The sequence below is a fragment of the Syngnathus acus genome, chromosome 2 (assembly GCF_901709675.1).
Source record: "Syngnathus acus chromosome 2, fSynAcu1.2, whole genome shotgun sequence".
Lineage (NCBI taxonomy): Eukaryota > Metazoa > Chordata > Actinopteri > Syngnathiformes > Syngnathidae > Syngnathus > Syngnathus acus.
Window position 1 is genome coordinate 13,952,306 of NC_051088.1, and position 22,224 is coordinate 13,974,529.

The window sequence follows — 22,224 nt, forward strand, 5'->3', positions numbered from 1 at the left end:
TTAACAAACTAACTAACTTTGCTTCAGAGACGTATTGTGCTGAAGCTGGTTTCACATCGGAGTCAAAAATCAATTAAAAAAATGTCTATGTATTTTTATTTCTGCAGTTTCTGTTTAAAATCCATTTCCCCTCCAAAAAGCTTAGATTGACATGAGAGTCTATTGGTCACATTTATCATGATACACCCCCACGGCCATGTGTATAGTGCATGAGCCAATAGCTCCGATGCGCAGCACCTCATTGCTCTGTGGCCGTTATGCCGAAACCTAGACACCCTGTAGACCCCTGGAGCCTGTGTGCAGCAGTACAGTCGTGAAAGATCACCACCCACCCACCATCACATCCCCGTCACCCCACCCTCAGGCCACCGCCATCTCTTCCCCTACCTCCTAAGGAGGCCCCCCTCCCTTCTTCTAAATCCATTCCGCTTGCACACCCTTCCTCACCCATCCACCCACCAACCCCCATCCTCACCATGCAGCTATCCCACCGCCTTGCCATCTCGCAGCATTCCGCGGGCCGCCGTGCACACAGAGGCCTATTGTGCATGCTGGGGGATGGCAGACGGCAGTGTACAGTCAGAGCAGCACAGAGAAGGGATGTGGAGAAATGAAATTAAAAAATTAACTTTTAATACAACATTATTATAATGCTCCCTCTTTAGGTTGCATATGATTCGCATTTAGCATTACGGCTGTTGTTGCATTAGGGTTGCATTCATAAGTAGATGCTCTCCGTTCTTTGCGCTCTTACATTTGTGCTATGAGTTTACTGCTTGGTCGATACGGAGATTTAAACTGACATTTTTTTTTTTTACATGACACAGTTTATGATTGCCAATTCAGCTGAGAAACTCCTGAAATGTTACCCAAGCGCACCTCATTATCATTTTTGAATTAATTAAACCACATAGCTAAAGCACATTAGTTGTTGTGAATTTGTAAGCTGTGAACCAGGCTACGGTGTCCCATAAAACTGATTAACCGGAGCGAGGATATCCAGTCCAAATCTTTCTTTGCTTCATGTGGAATGACGGCGCATGCCAGAAGGTCACAACCCTGGAATTACGCGGCCTCTCTGCCTGACAAAGACCCGCTTTCAAGCTTGCTCACCTGGCCCGAGCTAACACGGCGCTTTGCGATAACGATCACGCGGACGTTTCATCACCTTGCAGCTTCGCAAAATACAATAGTGACAGAAATGTAAGAGGCAAGATGCAAAATCATGCGCCTGCTGATTCAAATTCAAATCTGATTCAAATCTTTGAAAAAATGAAGCAAAATGTTTCCGCAAGATGTGGTCAAACCTCATCAATGAGTTCCTCACAGAATGTTTTACTGTTCATCACAACTTCCTGTTAATTACCTCTGTCCAAACATAGCAACGTCACAGAAAGTTGGACTGGACTGTGAACATAACACAATGACCAGTTGAACACATTGTCTAAAAGTTGAATCCGTAATCCACAGACGTAACAATCAACCCTGCCGACCCACGGCTTGGTTCAAGCCAGAAATTCAATTTTATTCGATGTACTCAATATTTCATAGGTACGAACAAATTTGAGAATACCCGTCCTTCAAGTTTGTTGTACTGGAGTTGATATCGCAAAAGGTCTCCACATCGGCTGCAAGTGAAGGTGCATCTCTTGGCCAGGCCAAACGGGTCAAGGGAAGAAGGAATTGCAGAAAAAAAAAAAAAATCCCTGGGAGTGTAGACGGTGCTGAATTGAGGGAGGGATATGAGGTTCGGGTTTCAGCTCGACAGGGGGTCTGGGGGAAGGACTGGCATTTTGGAATATACGAAGATCCATGCAAGACAGCGTGGACATAAAACCGCGGTGCTTGCCCTGACGCGGTGGGTGCAGAGTGCCAGCTGGGGCCCCGCGTTGGATTCCACTTAGTCTTTGGAGGGTTTGACTGCATGGTGCCTTTCGTCTCTGGGAACACACATTCAACACACAAGTGACTCAACGTCTCCTCCATCCCTTCATTTCTCACCCGAGCTATTGCATGTCTAACATTTAGACATGTTCAGCTTTGTGGATTCAAGGACTCTTCTGCTACTTGTAGCATCCCAACTTATTTTACTGGCTGCCGTCAGATGTCAGCAAGAGGAGGGCCGTAAGTAGTCCACTTTTCTTTCTTCTTTTTGTAACTTTTGTTTTGACACAGAAAAAACATGTTGACGAGCATCTCTTTTGGACAAGGAGTTACGAGACGATTGAAGTCTGCAGTACGATATGAAATACTGTGATTTTGTAAGGGAGGGGGGTATTCCGTTTTTTCTTCTGTAGCTTCGGTGAGGATGTCAAGGTCTGTCTGTGCGGGATGGCCGAGCAGGTGAACAAGTGCTCATTTGTACTCGCCCAGTGCCGACTGCACAGACAAAGGTTTTTCCAAAATTCTTCAAGGTTGTACTCTGCTGCCTCAGAAGGGGACACCTGTCTGTTGGGTTTCAAAGTTACAGCAAGGATGCTTGGCTATGGATGCAATTGGAGAGTCAGGAAGGTTCAGCTTGGGAGCAAAAATGATTGTTGTCGTGATAGGAAATGTCAGGGTTCAACAGTGTGTGTGACCTCAGCCTAGCAGGCTCAAAGGGGAGCAGCAAGTCAGTGGCGGTTATGAATTGAGTGGGAAGGCGACGGATAAAAGACACAATTTATAGCTCAGTGCATTTTTCTCCATTCTGAATTTTGGCTGGGGAGTAGATGGCAACTTTCATGCTGTGCTTCAACACCTCAAATACTCCTAAAAAGCAAATAGCAGCAGTTGGCCAGACAAACAAATCAGGCTTTCTTAAGTTGCCGGCGTGTTTGTCCGGGTGCTTGACGCCACTATGTGGTCCAGATGGAGAATTTTTGGAGACCTCGCTGTTTACCTAAGGCAGCAGCTTGTCAATTGGGCACAGTGTTCCTGAAAGAGCGTTTCATTCATAGCTGCAGTAGAGGCCCAACACGTTGGGTACTGTACACAGTAAAAAAAACTCACTCCAGCTTTGGACACAGCAACTTAAATGCCAAGTTTTAGCTTTTGTAAGTTTGTGAAATAAAATTCAAACTTGTGTTTGTGGGTCACAGCAGCACTAGTTGAAGCAAATGTCATTCAAATCATTCAATCACACGATTGAATCTCTTTTACTGTTTTAACTTTGTACACCTTGCAATGCTTTGAATTGTTACAGACTCAGGGACACCATTGTCTACCTGTGTGACTTACAAACCACGCACCTTCCATCTCACCCTGATGATGCCCCCGCCACCTCACATCCTCCTTTTCCCAAGCAATTTCTAAACAACAAATGCTCATCTAAAAAGCTAAAACTTCTCCTAACTTTCTCTGGAACTGTTTCGTTGACTCCCCCCCCCCCCCCCCCCCTCACCCCTTCCACACACGCCCTGCTGTCACAACAGAGGCGGCAGACGGCTGCATCCAGGACGCCCATCTGTATCACGATAAGGATGTGTGGAAGCCAGAGCCGTGCCGAATCTGTGTGTGTGACAGCGGCGCGGTTCTGTGTGATGAGATAATCTGCGATGAGATGAAGGAGTGTGCCTACCCTGTCATCCCACCTGGAGAGTGCTGCCCCGTGTGCCCTGCTGATGCCAGTGCCCCCTTTGGTTGTAATTTATTTATTCACCTAGCCATAAATAAATAAATTACTCTTTCCGCTTGTCTCACCTTTGCTAACGCTACCGAATGGGGAATGCTGCATGATCCAAACTGGCTGCGTGATTAGCACTTGTGTCATTTTTTAATCACTCATTTTGAACAGTTCACTTAAATTGGATCCACATGCATTCACTGCCATTGACGGACATACACGTCGATTCTAACTGGTGAATGAGTTAAAGTCCAAATTAATCACTACAGTTCTGTTCCACACTGTATTAATTCTGCAATGTGACGTCAAAGTGGTCTAGATTTATATAAAACCCAAACAAAGCTAGGAGGTATTCTGCTAAGGTTCTAATAGAACCGGACCATGATTGAAAGGTTGGAGTGAAGTGATGCCATCTGTTGGCATCTTTTATCTTAAAGAAGCGAAATCCACCACCATTCATCTTCATCATCATCACATCACATTGCATGCTTGCTTTTGCTTCAGCTCCACTAACCAAGATGGATTTTTGGCCTGTGGGTTTGGTCACTATAACATCATGATATATTTGATCATTTCTCCTCCCTTCAAATTCAACAGTAGAATTTAATTTTAAAATAACCCATAAAATGTCTTGAAATGCTTTTAAATATGTTGTTTTTTCTTTCCCATCACCCACCCATCGCCGACAGAGACGATCAACGCTAGGGTGAGCCACTGGGAAAATTCAATATGAAGTTTTCTTATTTCTCTAAACTTGAGGTTTAGCTTACTAACATTGTTTTTTCTATCAACCAGGGTCAAAAAGGTGAACCAGGTGATATTGCAGATGTGAGTAAATCCTTTTGGTGGCTGAAATGCAATTTATAACACAGGATCATAGCACACGAAAGAACAATTGTTTGGACTAACAATGAATCCTGCACCTCTTAAAGATTTCAAAGTGACTCACCTTAATGTCCCATTATGCCCTTTCACTTCATCATCCACATAAAGTCCCTTTCTTTATCCCTGTAGTGCTCAATAAGCCCCCCTAAAGGGGCTTATGATCATTACGGGTTATCGACATGGGGGCCTTGTTACTCTCTATAAATGAGCAAAATCCAACATTCTTTGCACGCAGTCAACCCCATCAAATCCTCTTAGATCCTCTCAGCAGCTTCATAGCACACACGCACACACGTCAGGTGAAGTCAGTTCAAGCAGAGGTCATGCAAAGGTGATGTTTTTAGCCAAACTTGGCCTGTCCAATCAAATCTCCATCATGTTGTTGCTGTTAGACAAAGGACTGCTTACTGTCCATTTGTAACAATTTTCTTTTCTGTCTGCAGGTTGTAGGACCAAAAGGACCAGCAGGCCCTATGGTAAATATCATCATCTTTTGGCCTTCTTTTAGGTCGCTAAAAGCTGTTTCTTGCTGGCCTGAGCAAGTGTTGGCCAAACTTGGAAAGCTGCTGAGTTGAACTATTTTGTTCTCGCAGGGCCCCCCAGGGGACCAGGGAGTACGTGGACCGGCTGGTGCAAAGGGTGACAAGGTAGGAGATAAAAAAAAAAAAAAATCAAGCGTACTATTATTATCTTGTTCACGCAAATACTGACGCACTACAGATAAGTATATTGATTTTTTTTTTGGGGGGGGGGTCCTTTGCTAAAATCGACTACATACTTAGTTGAACAGATCATTCAATTCTACCCCTGAAATAAAATAATTGAAATAATATAATTTATTCAAATTTTGGTTCATTTTTTGTGACTTCAGAAAACAACAGAAATACTAATTTAGCACTAGCTTTGTCTTTTCTTCAATACATGACCTGTGACTGAAGGCTAATGTAATGCCTTTTCCCCCCAAGGGAAACGCTGGACCTCGTGGAAGGGATGGAGAGCCTGGGATTCCCGGAAACCCTGGACCCCCTGGCCCAGCTGGCCCAGCTGGACCCCCTGGACTTGGAGGGGTGAGTCTTAATCCATGTTGCCAATATTTCAATCCCATGACTGTTTTCTGTGCAAATGGGAAGAAAATGTCTTTTCAAAGGGTGCTTTTGTTTAACTTGGAGCTGGCATGTGTTACTTGGAATAAAGCCACAGTGAGTGTACCTTTAGTGCAAAACCTTTTTTTTTTTTTCAGAACTTTGCTGCACAGATGTCTACAGGCTTTGATGAGAAGGCCGGAGGTGCTCAGATGGGAGTGATGCAGGGACCAATGGTACATGTGCATCCTGTTTTGCGCTCAGTTCCAACGTCAAGTCGACATGCTGAATGAAATGTTTGAAATGCTGCCCTCTTGCGGTCAACGTCATAATCATACACAGATTCTTGTCTATTTTTTTGTATTAATGTACAATTGTGAATTTTACACATAATTCATTTCACACAATTGCATACAATATTTTTTGCGACTTAATTTAAGTGTAAAATGACATCCTTCTCAAGGTGCTTGAGAAATGCATTAATACTGTTATATCCATGTTTTTACAAAATTAATTTACCATTGTATGTTTCCCTTGCAGGGTCCAATGGGTCCCCGTGGTCCTCCTGGACCAAGCGGAGCCCCTGTAAGTGCATTTATTATCGCACAAAAATCAAATCATGGAAAAAATAATCTTCTATATGTGCTTTTACTTAAGTACATTTCCTGATATATATGTTATATTTCACATAGGGGCCACAAGGTTTTCAGGGTGCCCCTGGCGAGGCTGGAGAGCCCGGTCCAGCTGTAAGTACTCACAATTGCTCTAATAATTGAGATAACCAACGTTTATGTTTAGCGGTTGATGAATATTACGTCAGCAATGCTTGTATTTTTTTTAAAGTTTGTTTCGTAGATGACGCTCACTGCCCATTTATTTCAAAACAGGGAGCAGTGGGACCCCGTGGACCACCTGGACCTTCAGGAAAACCAGGAAGTGATGTAAGGATATGTTATCTTCAAAATTTGAGACAGCAGTCATAATATGACAGGACAGAAAATTGCGCTCCATATTATTCCATTGTGGATTCTCATCCTTCAACCACAGTCGTTACCAATTGCTGCCATTCAATTGTAACCCTTCAACTTGTTTCACTGTAGGGTGAGAGTGGCAAACCTGGCAAAGCTGGTGAGCGTGGACCTGCCGGACCTCAGGTTGGAGATGAACTTCAATCACTTGGTGACGTCACGTGAGGAAACTGGAGCGAGATCTAATTTCAATTCTTTCACTTCAGGGAGCTCGTGGATTCCCCGGAACTCCTGGCCTTCCCGGAATCAAAGGACACAGAGTAAGTGGGCATCACTCCTTGATATCAAAAACATCCTCGTGAAAAGGGCATTATGACGCAATGTGACGCTCCTCATTGAGGTCTGAGCAATCTTGTCACTGTTCACTGTAGGGACACCCTGGTCTAGATGGAGCGAAAGGAGAGAACGGTGCTGCAGGAGCAAAGGTGAGAACAACGCTTCAAAATCGTATTCATCGTTCAGTCCCTGCATTTGATCGATTTTTAATCTTGTGGCTGTTTTAAATAGGGAGAGTCTGGTGCTTCTGGAGAGAACGGTGCCCCTGGACCCATGGTGAGTGCTTCTCACTAGTGATAATTCTCATTCATTGCTTTTTGGTTGATTCTCAATTCAACTTGATTTTCCAACATTTCAGGGCCCACGCGGTCTGCCAGGCGAGAGGGGACGCACCGGTGCTGCTGGAGCCGCAGTGAGTTTTCGTCTCTCTTTTATTTTGTCCAAGCATCCTTTCCTTTCTCTTCCCTGACTTTCCTGTTCCAACTCCACAGGGCGCTCGTGGAAATGATGGCTTGCCCGGTCCTGCTGGTCCACCTGTATGTCATATTTTTAACTCATTCAAATTATTTCAATTCTAAATGACACAGCACTAACCTGAAGGTTGCCCTTCTGTCTCTAGGGGCCTGTTGGTCCTGCTGGAGCTCCAGGTTTCCCAGGATCTCCAGGAGCCAAGGTGTGTACAGACCTCCAGTGGACTTTATGTTTTAGAAAACAGCTTGTTGTGGAGGTACAAATGTTGTCATCGTATCCTGGCAGGGTGAAGCTGGTCCTACTGGAGCCCGCGGAGCTGAAGGCCAACAGGGTCCCCGTGGAGAGGCCGGTACTCCAGGATCTCCTGGACCTGCCGGAGCATCGGTTTGTCATTATTATCGTCCACACCAGTAATGACCTCAAACTGTCCTCAAGATCTGATTATGACATGTTGTCCTTTATCACTGCCTAACAGGGTAACCCCGGAACTGATGGTATTCCTGGAGCCAAAGGATCTGCTGTAAGTCCACGCTCCTCAATTTGATAACATTGTGAAGCATGTGTGTTTGCTCAGTTTTGACTTTTGTTGTGTCCTGTGTTTTTTTTTTTTATTATCAAGGGTGGTCCTGGTATTGCTGGTGCCCCTGGTTTCCCTGGCCCCCGAGGCCCCCCTGGACCACAGGGAGCAACAGGCCCCCTGGGACCCAAAGGACAGTCTGTGAGTCACTTGATTTGTAAAGCTCTGAAAGTTGTTGACCATTACTCATCTTCTTCCTTTTCATGTCTGGCTTAGGGTGACCCTGGTCTTCCCGGATTCAAAGGTGAAGCAGGACCTAAGGGCGAACTTGTAAGTGGTTTTGGATTTATATTTGACTAAATATTGCAACATGATTGAATTGCTATAGTAATATAACCTGATGCTTCCAGGGCCCCGCTGGTCCCCTAGGTGCACCTGGCCCAGCTGGTGAGGAAGGAAAGAGAGGTGCAAGAGGAGAGCCCGGAGCTGCCGGACCACTCGGACCTCCCGGAGAGAGAGTAGGCTTTGCCTCCATCTAGCAAGAAAATCTGATATAGTTATGTTGTTCTAATTCTGATGATGCTTTTTGCCGCTAATCCTTCCAGGGAGCTCCTGGGAACCGTGGTTTCCCTGGTCAAGATGGTCTTGCTGGCGCTAAGGTGGGTCCGTTGTTGAGCTGCATTGGCTGCTGGACTGGTGACACTTGTAATTAACTGTGACTTTTGGTGTTCTTCAGGGTGCCCCAGGTGACCGTGGTGTTGCTGGTGCCGCTGGGCCTAAAGGTGCTACCGGGGACCCCGGACGCACAGGAGAGTCTGGTCTTCCTGGAGCAAGAGTGAGTGCTGCCTCACATCAACAGTATAAATTAGTGAAACATTTGAAATGCTCTGACTAACTGCTTTGCATTTTGCAGGGTCTTACTGGCCGTCCTGGAGATACTGGTCCTCAGGGCAAAGTTGGACCTTCTGTGAGTACTAAGTGGAATTCCTCCTTGTGGCCTGATAATCAATATCATGAATAAATAATTAAAATGGTTGACCAGCCAGAACACTTTAATGTTTTTCTTTACATCTGCAGCAAAATCTGTTTCTCAGTTTTCATTTGTGTATTTGATCATGACAGGGTGCCGCTGGTGAGGATGGTCGCCCCGGCCCCCCTGGTCCTCAGGGAGCCCGTGGACAACCGGGAGTGATGGGATTCCCTGGACCAAAAGGAGCCAATGTAAGTTTGTCAGGATAGAATTAGAAAAATCCCAGTTACTTTTGTGTTTCATCATTGAGAATGTTTCTAAGGCTGTCTGATTTGTGTTCAACAGGGTGAGCCTGGGAAATCTGGAGAGAAAGGTCTTATTGGCCGTACTGGTCTGAGAGTAAGTGTTCCTTCTCTACTGCTAATGTTTTCTACCTGCCCTTCACGCCCATTGATGGATTTATCAAATTCTATTAGCAAAATGCTAACTGAAGTGTTCCTCTCTGAACAGGGCCTGCCCGGAAAAGATGGTGAGACTGGATCAGCCGGACCGCCAGGCCCCGCAGTAAGTGTCATTCTCTCTCACTTTACTAGATTGCTTATCTCTTCAAGACTATTCCAGCTAACACGTTTAACTTGTCATCTCATCAATAATCTTGCCCAAAGATGTACATTTCTGTAGATGAAAAAAGCAGGATTACAGAGGATTTCAAATGATTACTTTAAATTTTATTTTTTTAATTTTCATTTTCAGAATAAACTAGGCTGATGTTGAAGTACTGGTGACCTAGTTCCTGTTCCATCTTCTTCTTTCAAACTTACAAAGTGTAAAATAGTGCCGCCATCTTATGGCCAGCAGTGGCATTATCAAACATTTTACATGTCTCACAACAACAATAAAATCGATGAAATAGCGGAACTTATTGGAACAAGATTGGATTTCAAAGTCTTTCCTATTTCCTTTTTTTAATGTTTTTATTTTTCTAACACCAATTTCTTTCTCAGGGACCCGCTGGGGAGAGAGGAGAGCAAGGTTCACCTGGACCTTCTGGCTTCCAGGTTAGTGCCTTCATCAAACCCTACAATCATATTGAGGACCAACACAATGAATGTCCCTCCCAGCTAAGAATTTATCTCTGCTTATTATCCTACACATGTATGGTTGACCCATTAGGGAAATACACATGGAGATCTAGATGCAAAACCTCACAGTGTTTTCATAGTAACCAAGTACAGGTGTACCAGTCAAAACCTTAGTTTTCAAAAAGTTACCACTATATTTATTCTCACAAAGATGGATAAACACAATATAGAAAAAATTTCCCTTTTTTGTCAAACAGGGTCTGCCTGGACCAACTGGTTCCCCTGGGGAGGCTGGAAAACCCGGAGACCAGGTAAATACTTTTTCAGTTCAACATCTCCATACTACAAAGTGTGATGTTGTTGTCAGAGTGGTCATTGCAACTTTTTTTGGTTTCTCTCTACAGGGTGTTCCTGGAGAAGGTGGAGCTCCTGGTGCTGTTGGACCCAGAGTACGTTTTAGTCTTCCTTTTCTCTTATTTAAAGGAGAAATACAATTTCGACACCTTTACCGCTTCATCGTACATAAATGCCATGATAACAATTGTGTTGCTCCTGCTAATTCAGTTTACCTGTTTCCAAACAGGGTGAACGTGGTTTCCCTGGAGAGAGGGGTGGCGCTGGTCCTCAGGGTCTGCAAGGACCACGCGGACTTCCCGGAACACCTGGAAGTGATGGACCCAAGGTCAGTAAGGATCCAAAACATTTTTATTGAATACAACCTAAAATAGTGTCCTCAGTCTGTACCACCAACATTTTTGTTCATCATCAAAATCCTTACCTTGATCGTCATTTAGGGAGCCATTGGACCTGCTGGAGCTGCAGGACCCCAGGGACCCCCTGGCCTGCAGGGTATGCCCGGAGAGAGAGGAGCCGGTGGAATCCCAGGAGCCAAAGGAGACAGAGTGCGTCGTTACTTCTTGTTCAAAAATCCTTTCACATTTACCTTATGGCAATATGTATGATGAACATTTTTTTACCTTTGTCCAACAGGGTGATAATGGAGCAAAGGGACCTGAAGGAGCTCCTGGAAAGGATGGTTCTAGAGTGAGTCCACAACGATGCTGTGCTTTTTAATTATTATTTTTTTAATCCTAAACATTAATGAACATCAATAACTCGGGTCCTTTCCCTTCCTCCTCAGGGTTTGACCGGTCCTATTGGTCCTCCTGGACCTGCTGGACCAAATGGTGCCAAGGTGCTACTTCTAGGACACAATTTGAAATCAACCCTTTTGTATAGTACACTATCCAAGTTGTAAGTTATTATGATCGGCTTGACTGTTTTTCTTCTACCCAGGGTGAGAATGGACCTGCAGGACCTTCTGGTGCTCCTGGCGTTCGTGGTGCACCTGTAAGCTTGTACTTGTTGTCATTAGATGTTTGTTTTGATCAGTGAGTTTTGTATTATCCTGTTACAATTCGGCCTGATTTGATTGAGTCTCTTCTAAACTTTTACAGGGTGACCGTGGTGAGGGAGGTCCTCCTGGGCCTGCTGGTTTTGCTGGACCTCCTGTATGTATATTTATATTTACTTTACATTTGATCTCACGAAACGTTCATCTTAAAGTCCTCTTTATCAAACGTAGCAACGTTGCTGTCATGTGTGATACATACAGGGTGCAGATGGTCAGCCTGGAGTCAAGGGAGAGCTTGGTGAGAGCGGACAGAAGGGAGAGGCTGGTACTTCCGGGCCTCAGGGACCATCAGGAGCCCCCGGACCTGTGGTGGGTACTCAGAATTAGCCCTAAATTGAATCTGATTCCACAGAAGGTGATTCTATATGAGATATAAGTACAGTACTTATGTGTGGTGTTTCTCTTTGTCAGGGCCCAACTGGTGTTTCTGGTCCTAAAGGAGCACGTGGTGCTCAGGGAGCTCCTGTAAGTCATCTCAAGAAAATTTTACAAGGGCAGGATGAACAGAATAACCAGTTGTGAAAGTGCAATGTAAAAATGTATTATATTTACAAGCGGTTCTGTCTTTGACAGGGTGCCACTGGTTTCCCTGGTGCTGCTGGTAGAGTAGGCGCTCCTGGGCCTAATGTAAGTATCTCCAAATGATCTCAAAAGTTCTGTTTATGACTCCTCTTGACCAACGGTGTTTTCTCTGTCACAGGGTAACCCTGGTTCCGTTGGACCTGCTGGACCCGCTGGTAAAGACGGACCAAAGGGTGCCCGTGGTGATGCAGGGACCCCGGGAAGACAGGGAGATGCTGGTCTTCGAGGACCTGTTGGTGCGCAAGGAGAAAAGGGAGAACCCGGAGAAGATGGACCCCCTGTGGGTTGCCCTTTCCGACTGACTCTTACTGCCAGGAGAGGATCTGTACTAGATTCATATGCTGTCTCTCTGTATAGGGTGCTGATGGACCTTCAGGGCCTCAGGGTTTGGCTGGATCTCGTGGCATTGTTGGTTTGCCTGGCCAGCGTGGAGAGAGAGGCTTCCCTGGTCTTCCTGGACCTTCTGTAAGTTATTGATTCCTTCTGGATTTTTCTGTTACATACTGTAGTTGCATTTAAAAACTATTCAACATCCACTGCCCCAATGTTTTTCTTCTTTTGATTTGCATCTTATAAATCATATCGCTCTTATAATTATGAATATTCTCAAGTCATGAGAGAGACCATGATTCTGGGACATCGATGGGGCACCAAAGAAGAACAATAAGTATAAAATGAATTTGTGTCAAGGGTGAGCCTGGTAAACAAGGATCTCCTGGCTCCGGTGGTGACCGTGGACCTCCTGGACCTGTAGGACCCCCTGGACTTACTGGACCTTCTGGAGAGACTGGAAGAGAGGTGAACTTAAATACAGAGACAGATGGACATATCAATCACATAATTTACGTGAATCTATATGTATACACAAATGGTAATACTGTATTCAGTATATCCGTCTGTGTTTCAGGGTACTCCTGGATCAGATGGTCCACCTGGCAGAGATGGATCTGTTGGAATCAAGGTGAGAGAAAATAGTACAAGCTCTTCAAATCTGAGAGAAAAAAGGGATTGGAAAAACTTTATGGCAAGAACAGCTAAGTCAATGAGCTCTTCTTCCTATAGGGAGAGCGAGGTAACACTGGTCCTTCTGGTGCCCCTGGAGCTCCCGGCGCTCCTGGTGCCCCTGGCCCTGTTGGACCTCTTGGCAAGCAAGGAGATAGAGGAGAAGCTGTGAGTAACACAGGAAAAACTGACACTTCTAAAAAGCTAGCATAGGAGCAGAGGAGAAATGCACTACATTGAATGTGAACAAGAAAGAACATCCCTCTTTAGGGTTCACAAGGACCTGCTGGACCTCCCGGACTCGCAGGCGCACGAGGAATGGCTGTGAGTATCTAAAATGAAAATCTACTTTAGAGTGAAGATGATGCTTTTATTTAAGTTGTGAATTTTGAGACATCACTCCTATAATCCAGGGACCCCAAGGACCACGTGGAGATAAGGGAGAGAGTGGTGAGTCTGGCGAGAGAGGACAGAAAGGTCACCGTGGCTTCACTGGTTTGCAGGGTCTTCCTGGACCTCCCGTAAGGAACTCATAACCATTAAGCATCTTTAATTTGCATTCACTTTGTTGCTTAATCTGTTTCATTTATTCCAACAGGGTCCCGCTGGAGATGCTGGCGCTTCTGGACCCGCAGGACCAAACGGAGCTAAGGTGTGAAAAATGAGTCACGTACATTTTTCCATCGTGTGCTATTTGATGGTAATGAGGGTCACAGGGTGCACTCTGAGCAATTCTTGGCAAAGATGGGGACAGCAAAGTGCGAGGACTTAATTCCCCGTCCATGTGATAAGATGAGCACTGGAGGCATTTTGTAATTAGGAAAAGAGGTTGACAGACAGGGGGTAACCACTCTTGGGGAGGGCGGGGGGTTCAGAATAGGCTGTAATATCTCTTGTAGATGAGATAAGCAGAAGGGTTATGATAAGAGGAATGAAGGGAAATGTCACCACATCAATTATCTTCATGCATAATAAGGGAAGTGGTCTGGAAGTGATTGGAGTAATACAGGGAAGCTGAAAGTACATTTTGAATACTTTGGACTTTTTGGGTGTCGTCACTGAACCAAGGAAGGTTTTATACTCAATATGCAAAGTTTAGAAATCACATTTACATCATCCACTTTTCCATTTGGCTTAACACTGTTTCTTTAGGGACCACCTGGACCAACTGGACCCGCTGGCAAAGATGGATCTAACGGACAGCCTGGCCCCATTGGACCACCTGGACCTCGTGGACGCTCTGGAGAGGGTGGCCCAGCCGTACGTGAATCAGATCTCAATTTTATTTCATGTTATTTCTTCTGCATAGTATTTCCGCTTCATTTGCTGTTTTGGGTATTCTTTAGGGTCCTCCTGGAAACGCTGGACCCCCTGGTCCTCCTGGGCCCCCAGGCCCTGGCATTGACATGTCTGCCTTCGCTGGTTTGGGTCAGACTGAGAAGTCTCCCGATCCACTGAGGTACATGAGGGCTGATGAGGCCTCCAGTTCCCTGAGACAGCACGATGTTGAGGTTGATTCCACACTCAAGTCGCTCAACAACCAGATTGAGAACCTGCGCAGCCCCGATGGCTCCCAGAAGAACCCCGCTCGCTCTTGCAGAGACCTCAAACTGTGCCACCCTGAATGGAAGAGCGGTAAGTATATTCGCTGTCGTAGAAGAATAAATATATGACAGAAATAAAAACTAATCGGATATAAAGGTAAAGTCTAACTTGTGAAGACTCAAGCATTACTCAGTGCTTCTATCCGATCCACTCTGGGAAATACACAGCTATATATTGGAGCGCCACAAGGATCTGTTCTCAGCCTCAGTGAGAAGTCAAATAATAATCGGAACAAACAAAGGTGGATAGGTCGGATTAAGGGTTATGGTTCTCATAATAAAGGAAGATACAAATGGTCAGTGACTCATACCAAAAAAACGGGCCAAATTCTTCTTAGCCACGTGTACCTGAAGTAATAGCGACATTTATAAATTCAACTCTACGGCTTTCTTCCATCTCTCAAGGGGACTACTGGGTTGACCCCAACATTGGAAGCATAGCTGATGCCATCAAGGTCTTTTGCAACATGGAGACTGGCGAGACCTGCGTCTACCCAACTATTGCCAATATACCAAAGAAGTCCTGGTGGACCAACAAGAGCAATGATCGCAAGCACATCTGGTTTGGAGAGACCATGAATGGAGGATTCCACGTGAGTGCACCTGAACAACCTCGCGATCATTTTGGCATTTCATGACAGTAGCTAATCATCTTGTTTGTTTACAGTTCAGCTACGCCCAGGATGGCCCTGCCGCCAACGCCGCCAGTGTTCAACTGACCTTCTTGAGGCTTCTTTCCAATGAGGCTTCCCAGAACCTCACGTACCACTGCAAGAACAGCATCGCCTACATGGATCAGGCCACAGGCAACCTGAAGAAGGCTTTGCTGCTGCAGGGCTCCAACGATGTGGAGGTCCGCGCAGAAGGCAACAGCCGTTTCACATACAGCGTGTTGGAAGATGGCTGCAAGGTGAGTGCAGATGCCAGATAGAAAACAACCTTCCGTGAAGTGTAAACGAGAGTGAAGGTGACATGTTTTTTTGTTTTTTTTTCGTTTGCGGCAACAGAAACACACAGGCCGGTGGGGCAAAACTGTCTTTGAGTACAAAACACAGAAAACCTCCCGTCTGCCTATCGTGGACATTGCTCCTATGGATATCGGAGGAGCGGATCAGGAGTTTGGCGTGGATGTAGGCCCAGTCTGCTTCTTGTAAAGTGGAATATCACAGTGACCCCAACCCCCCAGAATAACAGGAACGAAGTAAACTCAACCATGAAACACTACACACAATTCCACAATAAAGAAGACTGGAATTCGAAAAGAAAATTGATCTCACAACAAAGTGCTCTCCAAGTTGGATGCTAGCACTGAAGGGCATCGGCAATAAGTGTACATCTCTGTCAACACGCTTCCTGAGATCCAGTCATGTTTCCAGTCATGGCCCACTGTTGACGGGTATGAGTCCGGAGGAAGAGGGACTGAGCAAAAGTTGTGGAGAACTGAAACATGACTTGATGTCACTTATTTATTGTCTCACTTGAACGGGCAGAGATGAGGTAGGACTGGAGGGGTTTCACTTTGTAAGTACGACAAGCCCCTTTCCACTACAGAACAGCCGCACAACCTCTGTCCCAGTCCTACTCCACCTCCCTCCCTGTTCCCTCCTGTCACACTAATATGGCATTTTGAATCCGTGTAGACCAATAAAATATTCTGAAAATATTCCAGGTACTCCACGCCTGTCCATCGTGAGCAGGAGCAAAACCTTTACTGTGTATTATAAAGCCTTGGTTCTATTGTTGTAAAGGTCTGTGTTTATAAGCAACCAGATGGTTTGATGTGTATTTCCACATTATGTGTGTACATGTGTTTATATGCACACTAACACTTTTTGGAGAGTGAGGTCACATTTGGGGTGTATGTTCCAAAGTCTTGTACCCCTTCACTGCCCATTACTCTCATGCAAAATTTGCTCTGCAAAAATCCTAAGCAATTTCGCCATTTCTTGTAGTCACCCAGATGGTTTGAAGCTACCTCACGCTGAAAAACAAAAATGTAGAGATGACTACAAACACATCTCAAATCCAAACGGCTGCCTTTGCTTCAGGTGGCTCTCTCTTCAGAAGGTGCTATGAGTTCTGTAATAGTCGGTAGCAAATGCTCCTCTACCCCAGCCCGATTTCCCACTAGCCTCACACCACGCTCACACAACCCCCCCCCCCCTCCCCCTCTGCAGAAAGTGGGGGCCGTCGGGTAAGACAGGTGGCGACCGGGGACACTTCGAGACCTCTGCTGAAGTCCACACACACCAAAGCTGAACCAAGTGGCTCAATAACAACCAGGGTGGGACGCCTCTGTGTGCATGAGGGTGTGTACATTTTTTAAATTAATTTTATTATGATCCGTTTTGTTTTTATTTTGTTACACTTCTCATTGATGTAAATTGGAAATAAAAGGAAAACAGAATGAAGACGTTGATTTTTGCTTTGAGTTTTCAATAAAAATATCACAGGCGTGGGAAAGTTTTCTCTTTCTTTAGATCATACTAGCTAACATTAGCTATAAAGTGAAACATTTATAATGCGACAAATTTGAATTTAAGCGCTTTCAGTGCGTGGCTAAGGATTGTTGTCTCTAAAGAATCATATGTAATATAGAGATATAATTGTGAGAGGCGTCCATATAGGAACTAGGTAAATGAAAAGCGTTACAAATAGTCTTTTGTCATTTTATCCCAAGTTATGATAGCAGAATGGAATTTTCCATAGTTTTGTCTAATTTAAAAAAAACTGACATCAGGAATCAGTTTAAAAATGAATTCAATACATTTTATTGACGCTAATTTGATGCGATTGATGGTCATGACAAGAGCTCAGTAAAGAGCGACTGATTGACGAGGTCGGCAGAATGTTCCTGAGGGCGTGGTAGCGACGGACTGCCATTGATCCTAAATTGACGGATGTCACTTTGGAAGTAGAAAGGCATGTGGGTAATTCTTCCAGTGGACCAACACTATGGAGCCAAACATTTGATATCATACGTTAGCCAGTTGGGGTGAGAAAACACCACATTGTTTTCTAAAAAGGAGTCGAATCGAGGGGACTACTGACCACAGTGAGCAGAGCTCCGTGTTGAAAATTCGGGTGGAACTGCAGCAGTCTCGGTTGGGCACCAAGCTCCCCTTGAACAAAACCGCTACGGATAGAAAACAGAAACCCATCTTAGCATTTGGATACATTTCCTTTGAAAATGCCATCAAGAAACTCCAGCGCACAAGTATGAAAGGCAACCACAGATAGAAACACGTACCATGGCAAAAGTTCGAAAATGGGCTTTGTTCTGGTTTTAAAGACGGGAATGACTGCAGGTCGGTCTAGTTGTGGATCACCTGGAAGGCCAATAAAAATGAGCAACTGCTGTATGTAATGTCAACAATACTCCACATTTCTCATTAGCATATTTGTGACTGGAAGTCACTTTTTTCATAGCTTGTCGAGAACTCAGGTGCAACTTGCATCGATTAAAATTACTGTTCAGACTGAAACCCCAAACTCCCGTTTCCTAATCGTCTTGACTTTCTGTGCTATGTGGCCTGAATCAATAAAAAATAAAGTGAAAGAGAAAAAATGAAAATCAAGAATGTACTGTAAATTAGTCAATGTGAAGATAAGCAAACCTTTGAGAAGCACAGCGAGTCTTTCTCCTCTCGGATCCCAAGTCAGAGACTGGATCTCTCCACCGACACTGCACAAAGAAACTCCCATTATCATATTTTTCATACCCGTTTTTTTTTTTTTTTTGGTCTTTTGCTTCAAATGACAGCTCTTACGTGACATCTCCCTGGGATGTGTTAAAGGTTGTCTCTGATAGGTCGGCCACCACTGATGCCACTGGTGACCCTTTGGTTGTGCCTGTGAGGACCCCTATCAAACAATCATAAAATCACAGTCGAGCCAAAACACGCTTTGTTTGGCTACTTTGCATTTTTCTTAAGTCAAGACTCTGAACCAACATTTAGTACTCCATTTGATTTAGAAAGACAAATTGTATGGCACTATCCCAATTTTGTATATAGTATGTAGCAACCTGGTGTTTCAGTGAAGGTGAGAGCGTAGATAACAGTTTCTCCCTGTACGGTGAATAGAAGTCTACTCCCATCTGGACTCCAACAGCCGGACTAAAGCATAAAAAAAAAATTGCTTTGCTGTAATGAAACTAGAAATGAGAGTGATTGAAATGTGGCGCTAATGCTTACCTGGCAGCGGCCTTTCTCACATGGCCAACGCTCACACGTCCATCTCCTGGTCTCCCACACCCTGAAGAATAACCAGACGCCATTTGATGAGGATATAAAAAGTCTACACACCCTTGTTCAATTGCAGATTTTAGCAAGTAGAAAAAAATGAAACCACGATAAATAAATGTAAACTTTTTCAACCATCAATGTGACCAATAACTTATCAACATTTAAAGTAACTCTGATTAACCCTGAACCCTCGACAGTCTACAAATGAGACTGATTTGAATTTTGAACCTGAAGAGCGCAGATGGTGTTGAGGCAAGAAGATGGCTCCCATCTGTGGACCAGGACAGAAAGCTGACCCCTCCACCTCCAACGCGCTGGAGAGGCACACAGCTCTCGGCCGCGACATCCCATACCTGAAACAAGTCACACTGACAATTTAGCACTTTCACCAAATGATTGTGAACGACGGTGAAACCTTGTACCATCATCGCTGTGTCCTTCGGCGAGGCCGAGACCAGGAGAGAACCGTTGGGTGACCAAGCAATGGAAGTGACTGGCGAGTGGCCGGGATGAGACAACACCTGTGCGCATCCGGACGAAGGCCTGTTTCACAGAGACATATGGGGGATTTCACCACAAAGAAAAACAAGCAATGTGCTATTTGCCATTAGTAGTGTGATTGAGGGAATAAAAAGTGATGATTTTCGCCTTCTTCTCTATCGCTGTTGTAGGAATACACGATACCCGCATTTACATGCCTGGTGGACAGCGAGCAAGGGTCCACATTCCAGACCAGTAAACAGTTCTGGCACGCCACAGCGAGTCCAGACGCACACAGCGGCTTCCACTGCACTGCCGTGACACTCCTCTGGAGACGGTGCTTCAGTGTTGGAGTCGTGCCGCTAAAACAAACAAAGGGCATGGTTTTATGAAGAAAAGCCTCATTGTCTCTCAGGATCTTTCAAGCATTGGAGATTTGTCACCTTTGGGGATTGTAGATCTTTATTGAGTCATCCAGCAGGGCAACGGCAAATTTATCTGTGTGAGGATGCCAAGCAAAGGCTCGCACCACACAGTCTGACCTGACAAACCATACCGATTGCACACAGTTACACATTTAAACAGTGATTTTTTTTTTTTAAACTAATTTTCTAAATCAACAAAATCTTAAAAATTGAATGTGACCCATCCGTCCATTCAAGATGCTTCTGACTCGAGCTAAAGTCTAAAGTCTTCATACATCTCACTCACCAGTGAAGCGTTTGTGAAAATTCTGCAATCATGTCCTCGCTGCTCAACTACGGACCACAAGACAGATACAAACTTCAGCTTTGCAGCGAACATCATTGTGAGATCCATTGATCCAAGATCTCACTTACTGTGAGATGAGGGAACAAGGAGTTGTGAAAAGAGGAGATTTTCTGCAGCAATGCCAGGATGCACCCAGAACTCACAGACAACCATTTCGGCACTGTGGAAAAAGGAGTAGAAGATATACATGACTGAATATGTCCCGCCTCACTCATCATGACTCACGTACCCTCTTCGTGGGAGTTAGCGATTTCATTTAACAGCCCTGTAAAACCACCATCACGCCTGAAAGACAAAGAAAGCTTTTCTAACATACATAATAATTGTCACAGTTTCAAATAGTTTATTCCTCCCCTACAAAACACTTCCCTGACCGAACTTGTACCATATCTACTCAACTTCTTCAGAAGAAAAAAACAACAGGAATAAAACCTTCACTTGGCCGAGCCATCTGACTGAAATCCTGTTTGCGTCATGTCAGCATTTAGGGTGCACTGCGCATACCAAGCTGCTGCACTCCTCATCCACAAGGTCTCAGAGTGGTCCAAGAAGGCCGCCTTGCTGCTGTTCTCAGTGCGACTGTGCAGCTTGAGGGAGTCTCGGGGGAAGTACAAACTCAGAGGACTTGAGTCCTGGCGAGAGCATACAATGTCACCATGAGATATTTATACATCAAGCAGCAGTTCACAATGTATTGTATAAAAACAGAAAGTAAAATGTACTTGGCAGAGTAGTTTTGATGCGGTTTTCACATGTTTTACTTGACATAGAGCTACATTTAATTTGCTGCTTTTATTTTTATCCATTTTATGTTATTGCAATTTAATACATGTGCAATAATTTGTTTGTGTGTCATGTGAGACTTCTCGCTCAGGCGCTGTTCACCAATCAAACGTAATCACAAGTGACATTTGACTCTGTTTCACCAATCAAACAAGCGCATGAAGTCGGCCTGTCTGTGACTCACTTGAAGGGTGGTTGAAGAAAAATTAAAAACAGTTTCATAGTGAAGTGTGGTGTGTCTGCCCAAACGTGAAAATTTCGCCCCATTAAAGCTTGACGTGAAATTTGTAACAGCACGTGGCAGTAAGTTGTCGACACAGTGGCTCTATAGTTGTTTACTTGTTTTGGCTAAGAGTTTAATGGGCATATGTGGCAAAATTGTCAACATGTGCAAATATCATGATTTTATTTTAGTAGTCAAGTGAACAATGTCTGAGTTTGTATATAAACATAATACTTTTTAGCTCTGAGGAAAAAATGATATGTCTAAAGTTTTTTTTAGGTTAGACCTGCTGCAGCTCCTCCGTGTTGCTCCCCGTCAGAAGCTCGTTGTTGGTCTCGCACAGAGTCGTTTGTCCAGGGGGAAGCGGAGGGTTAAACAAAGCCAGAGAACACATCTTTTGGAAGGAGTTGGAACAAATCCTGAAGTACAAATGAAGAGCAACTGTTTGTTACAAACAACCGTTCCACACCATCGAAGTGCTTATGCTATTGCTACGCCAAGCTAACACTTTCGCAGCCAAATGACAAAGATGACAGCACGGCTCTTATTATTTGCGTTTTGATTCATAAGAAATTTAAATAACCATATGCCAGGTCAAATGACGTTTGCTATGTTTCTGATGAATACAAAACAAAGTCTTTGTACACCTACTTTTGGTACTTGAAATGCTGGTAACCCGCCGTACGGGTCCTCAGGAGGAACAAACAGGACGTAATGTTTTCCTTCTTGTAAACTTAAGCAACGCCCTCTAGAGGACAAATGTTAGCAGTGCATAAAGACTGATCCAAACAAACAATGTCATGCCTCAAGTATTTACTTTTCTTTGCCCATGTTTTACACATAATTGCGACATTTGAAAGCAGATATATGTACTTTCAAATCCTTACCTTCACAAAAAAGGTTGGTTACCTTTCCAAACGACATAGACATAAATAAAAAGATATAAGCAGTAATAAATAAAGTTACATAAGCAATAATAAAAAAAAGTTAAATTGATTGATTAAGATTTTAGTACAAAGAAACAGTGACAGTGACGGTAGAGAGAAATGTCAACCAGGGCCTATTAATGACAACAGCAACAGATTATGAGAAGCAAGATATTCCCCCAACCCTTTTTTTTTTTTCTTTAAACAAGTAACTGTACATACTCTTGTATTTTAACTGTAAAGTTTGTTCTTCTACTTAGGTACAAAGTGCGAGTAC

At 44.3% G+C, this 22,224-nt stretch overlaps 2 protein-coding genes across 4 annotated transcripts; one reads left to right on the forward strand and one right to left on the reverse strand.

Moving 5' to 3' along the window:
• Positions 1-1,805: 1,805 nt before the first annotated feature.
• col2a1a (collagen, type II, alpha 1a) lies at positions 1,806-16,637 on the forward strand. 2 transcript variants are annotated; one of them, XM_037280302.1, is made up of 54 exons: positions 1,806-2,124; positions 3,414-3,620; positions 4,294-4,310; positions 4,400-4,432; positions 4,933-4,965; positions 5,083-5,136; positions 5,455-5,556; positions 5,730-5,807; positions 6,112-6,156; positions 6,264-6,317; positions 6,459-6,512; positions 6,672-6,725; positions 6,806-6,859; positions 6,971-7,024; positions 7,107-7,151; positions 7,234-7,287; positions 7,367-7,411; positions 7,495-7,548; positions 7,632-7,730; positions 7,822-7,866; positions 7,966-8,064; positions 8,140-8,193; positions 8,274-8,381; positions 8,469-8,522; positions 8,600-8,698; positions 8,777-8,830; positions 8,986-9,084; positions 9,179-9,232; positions 9,344-9,397; positions 9,838-9,891; positions 10,173-10,226; positions 10,320-10,364; positions 10,499-10,597; positions 10,710-10,817; positions 10,906-10,959; positions 11,057-11,110; positions 11,212-11,265; positions 11,373-11,426; positions 11,531-11,638; positions 11,741-11,794; positions 11,903-11,956; positions 12,030-12,191; positions 12,269-12,376; positions 12,602-12,709; positions 12,819-12,872; positions 12,974-13,081; positions 13,184-13,237; positions 13,327-13,434; positions 13,512-13,565; positions 14,066-14,173; positions 14,260-14,548; positions 14,923-15,110; positions 15,185-15,427; positions 15,525-16,637. In XM_037280302.1, exons 1-54 carry the CDS (start codon positions 2,031-2,033, stop codon positions 15,669-15,671), a joined length of 4,473 nt encoding a protein of 1,490 aa, XP_037136197.1. In that variant the 5' UTR covers positions 1,806-2,030; the 3' UTR covers positions 15,672-16,637. The 2 variants fall into 2 exon arrangements, with proteins under 2 accessions (XP_037136197.1, XP_037136206.1); XM_037280311.1 differs by lacking the exon at positions 3,414-3,620 and having other exon boundaries at positions 1,807-2,124.
• Positions 16,638-16,874: 237 nt separating this feature from the next.
• aaas (achalasia, adrenocortical insufficiency, alacrimia) lies at positions 16,875-21,746 on the reverse strand. Of its 2 annotated transcripts, none has more exons than XM_037280323.1 (17): positions 21,673-21,746; positions 21,308-21,440; positions 20,520-20,647; positions 20,245-20,300; positions 20,084-20,175; positions 19,956-20,002; positions 19,688-19,786; positions 19,463-19,606; positions 19,187-19,307; positions 18,993-19,117; positions 18,714-18,774; positions 18,545-18,635; positions 18,288-18,381; positions 18,135-18,202; positions 17,768-17,846; positions 17,569-17,653; positions 16,875-17,470 (listed from the first exon to the last, which is right to left on the reverse strand). In XM_037280323.1, the coding sequence occupies exons 2-17, from the start codon at positions 21,413-21,415 to the stop codon at positions 17,318-17,320; spliced, it is 1,551 nt and encodes a 516-aa protein (XP_037136218.1). In that variant the 5' UTR covers positions 21,416-21,440; positions 21,673-21,746; the 3' UTR covers positions 16,875-17,317. The 2 variants fall into 2 exon arrangements, with proteins under 2 accessions (XP_037136218.1, XP_037136228.1); XM_037280333.1 differs by having other exon boundaries at positions 21,669-21,707.
• Between the last annotated feature and the right edge of the window lie 478 nt (positions 21,747-22,224).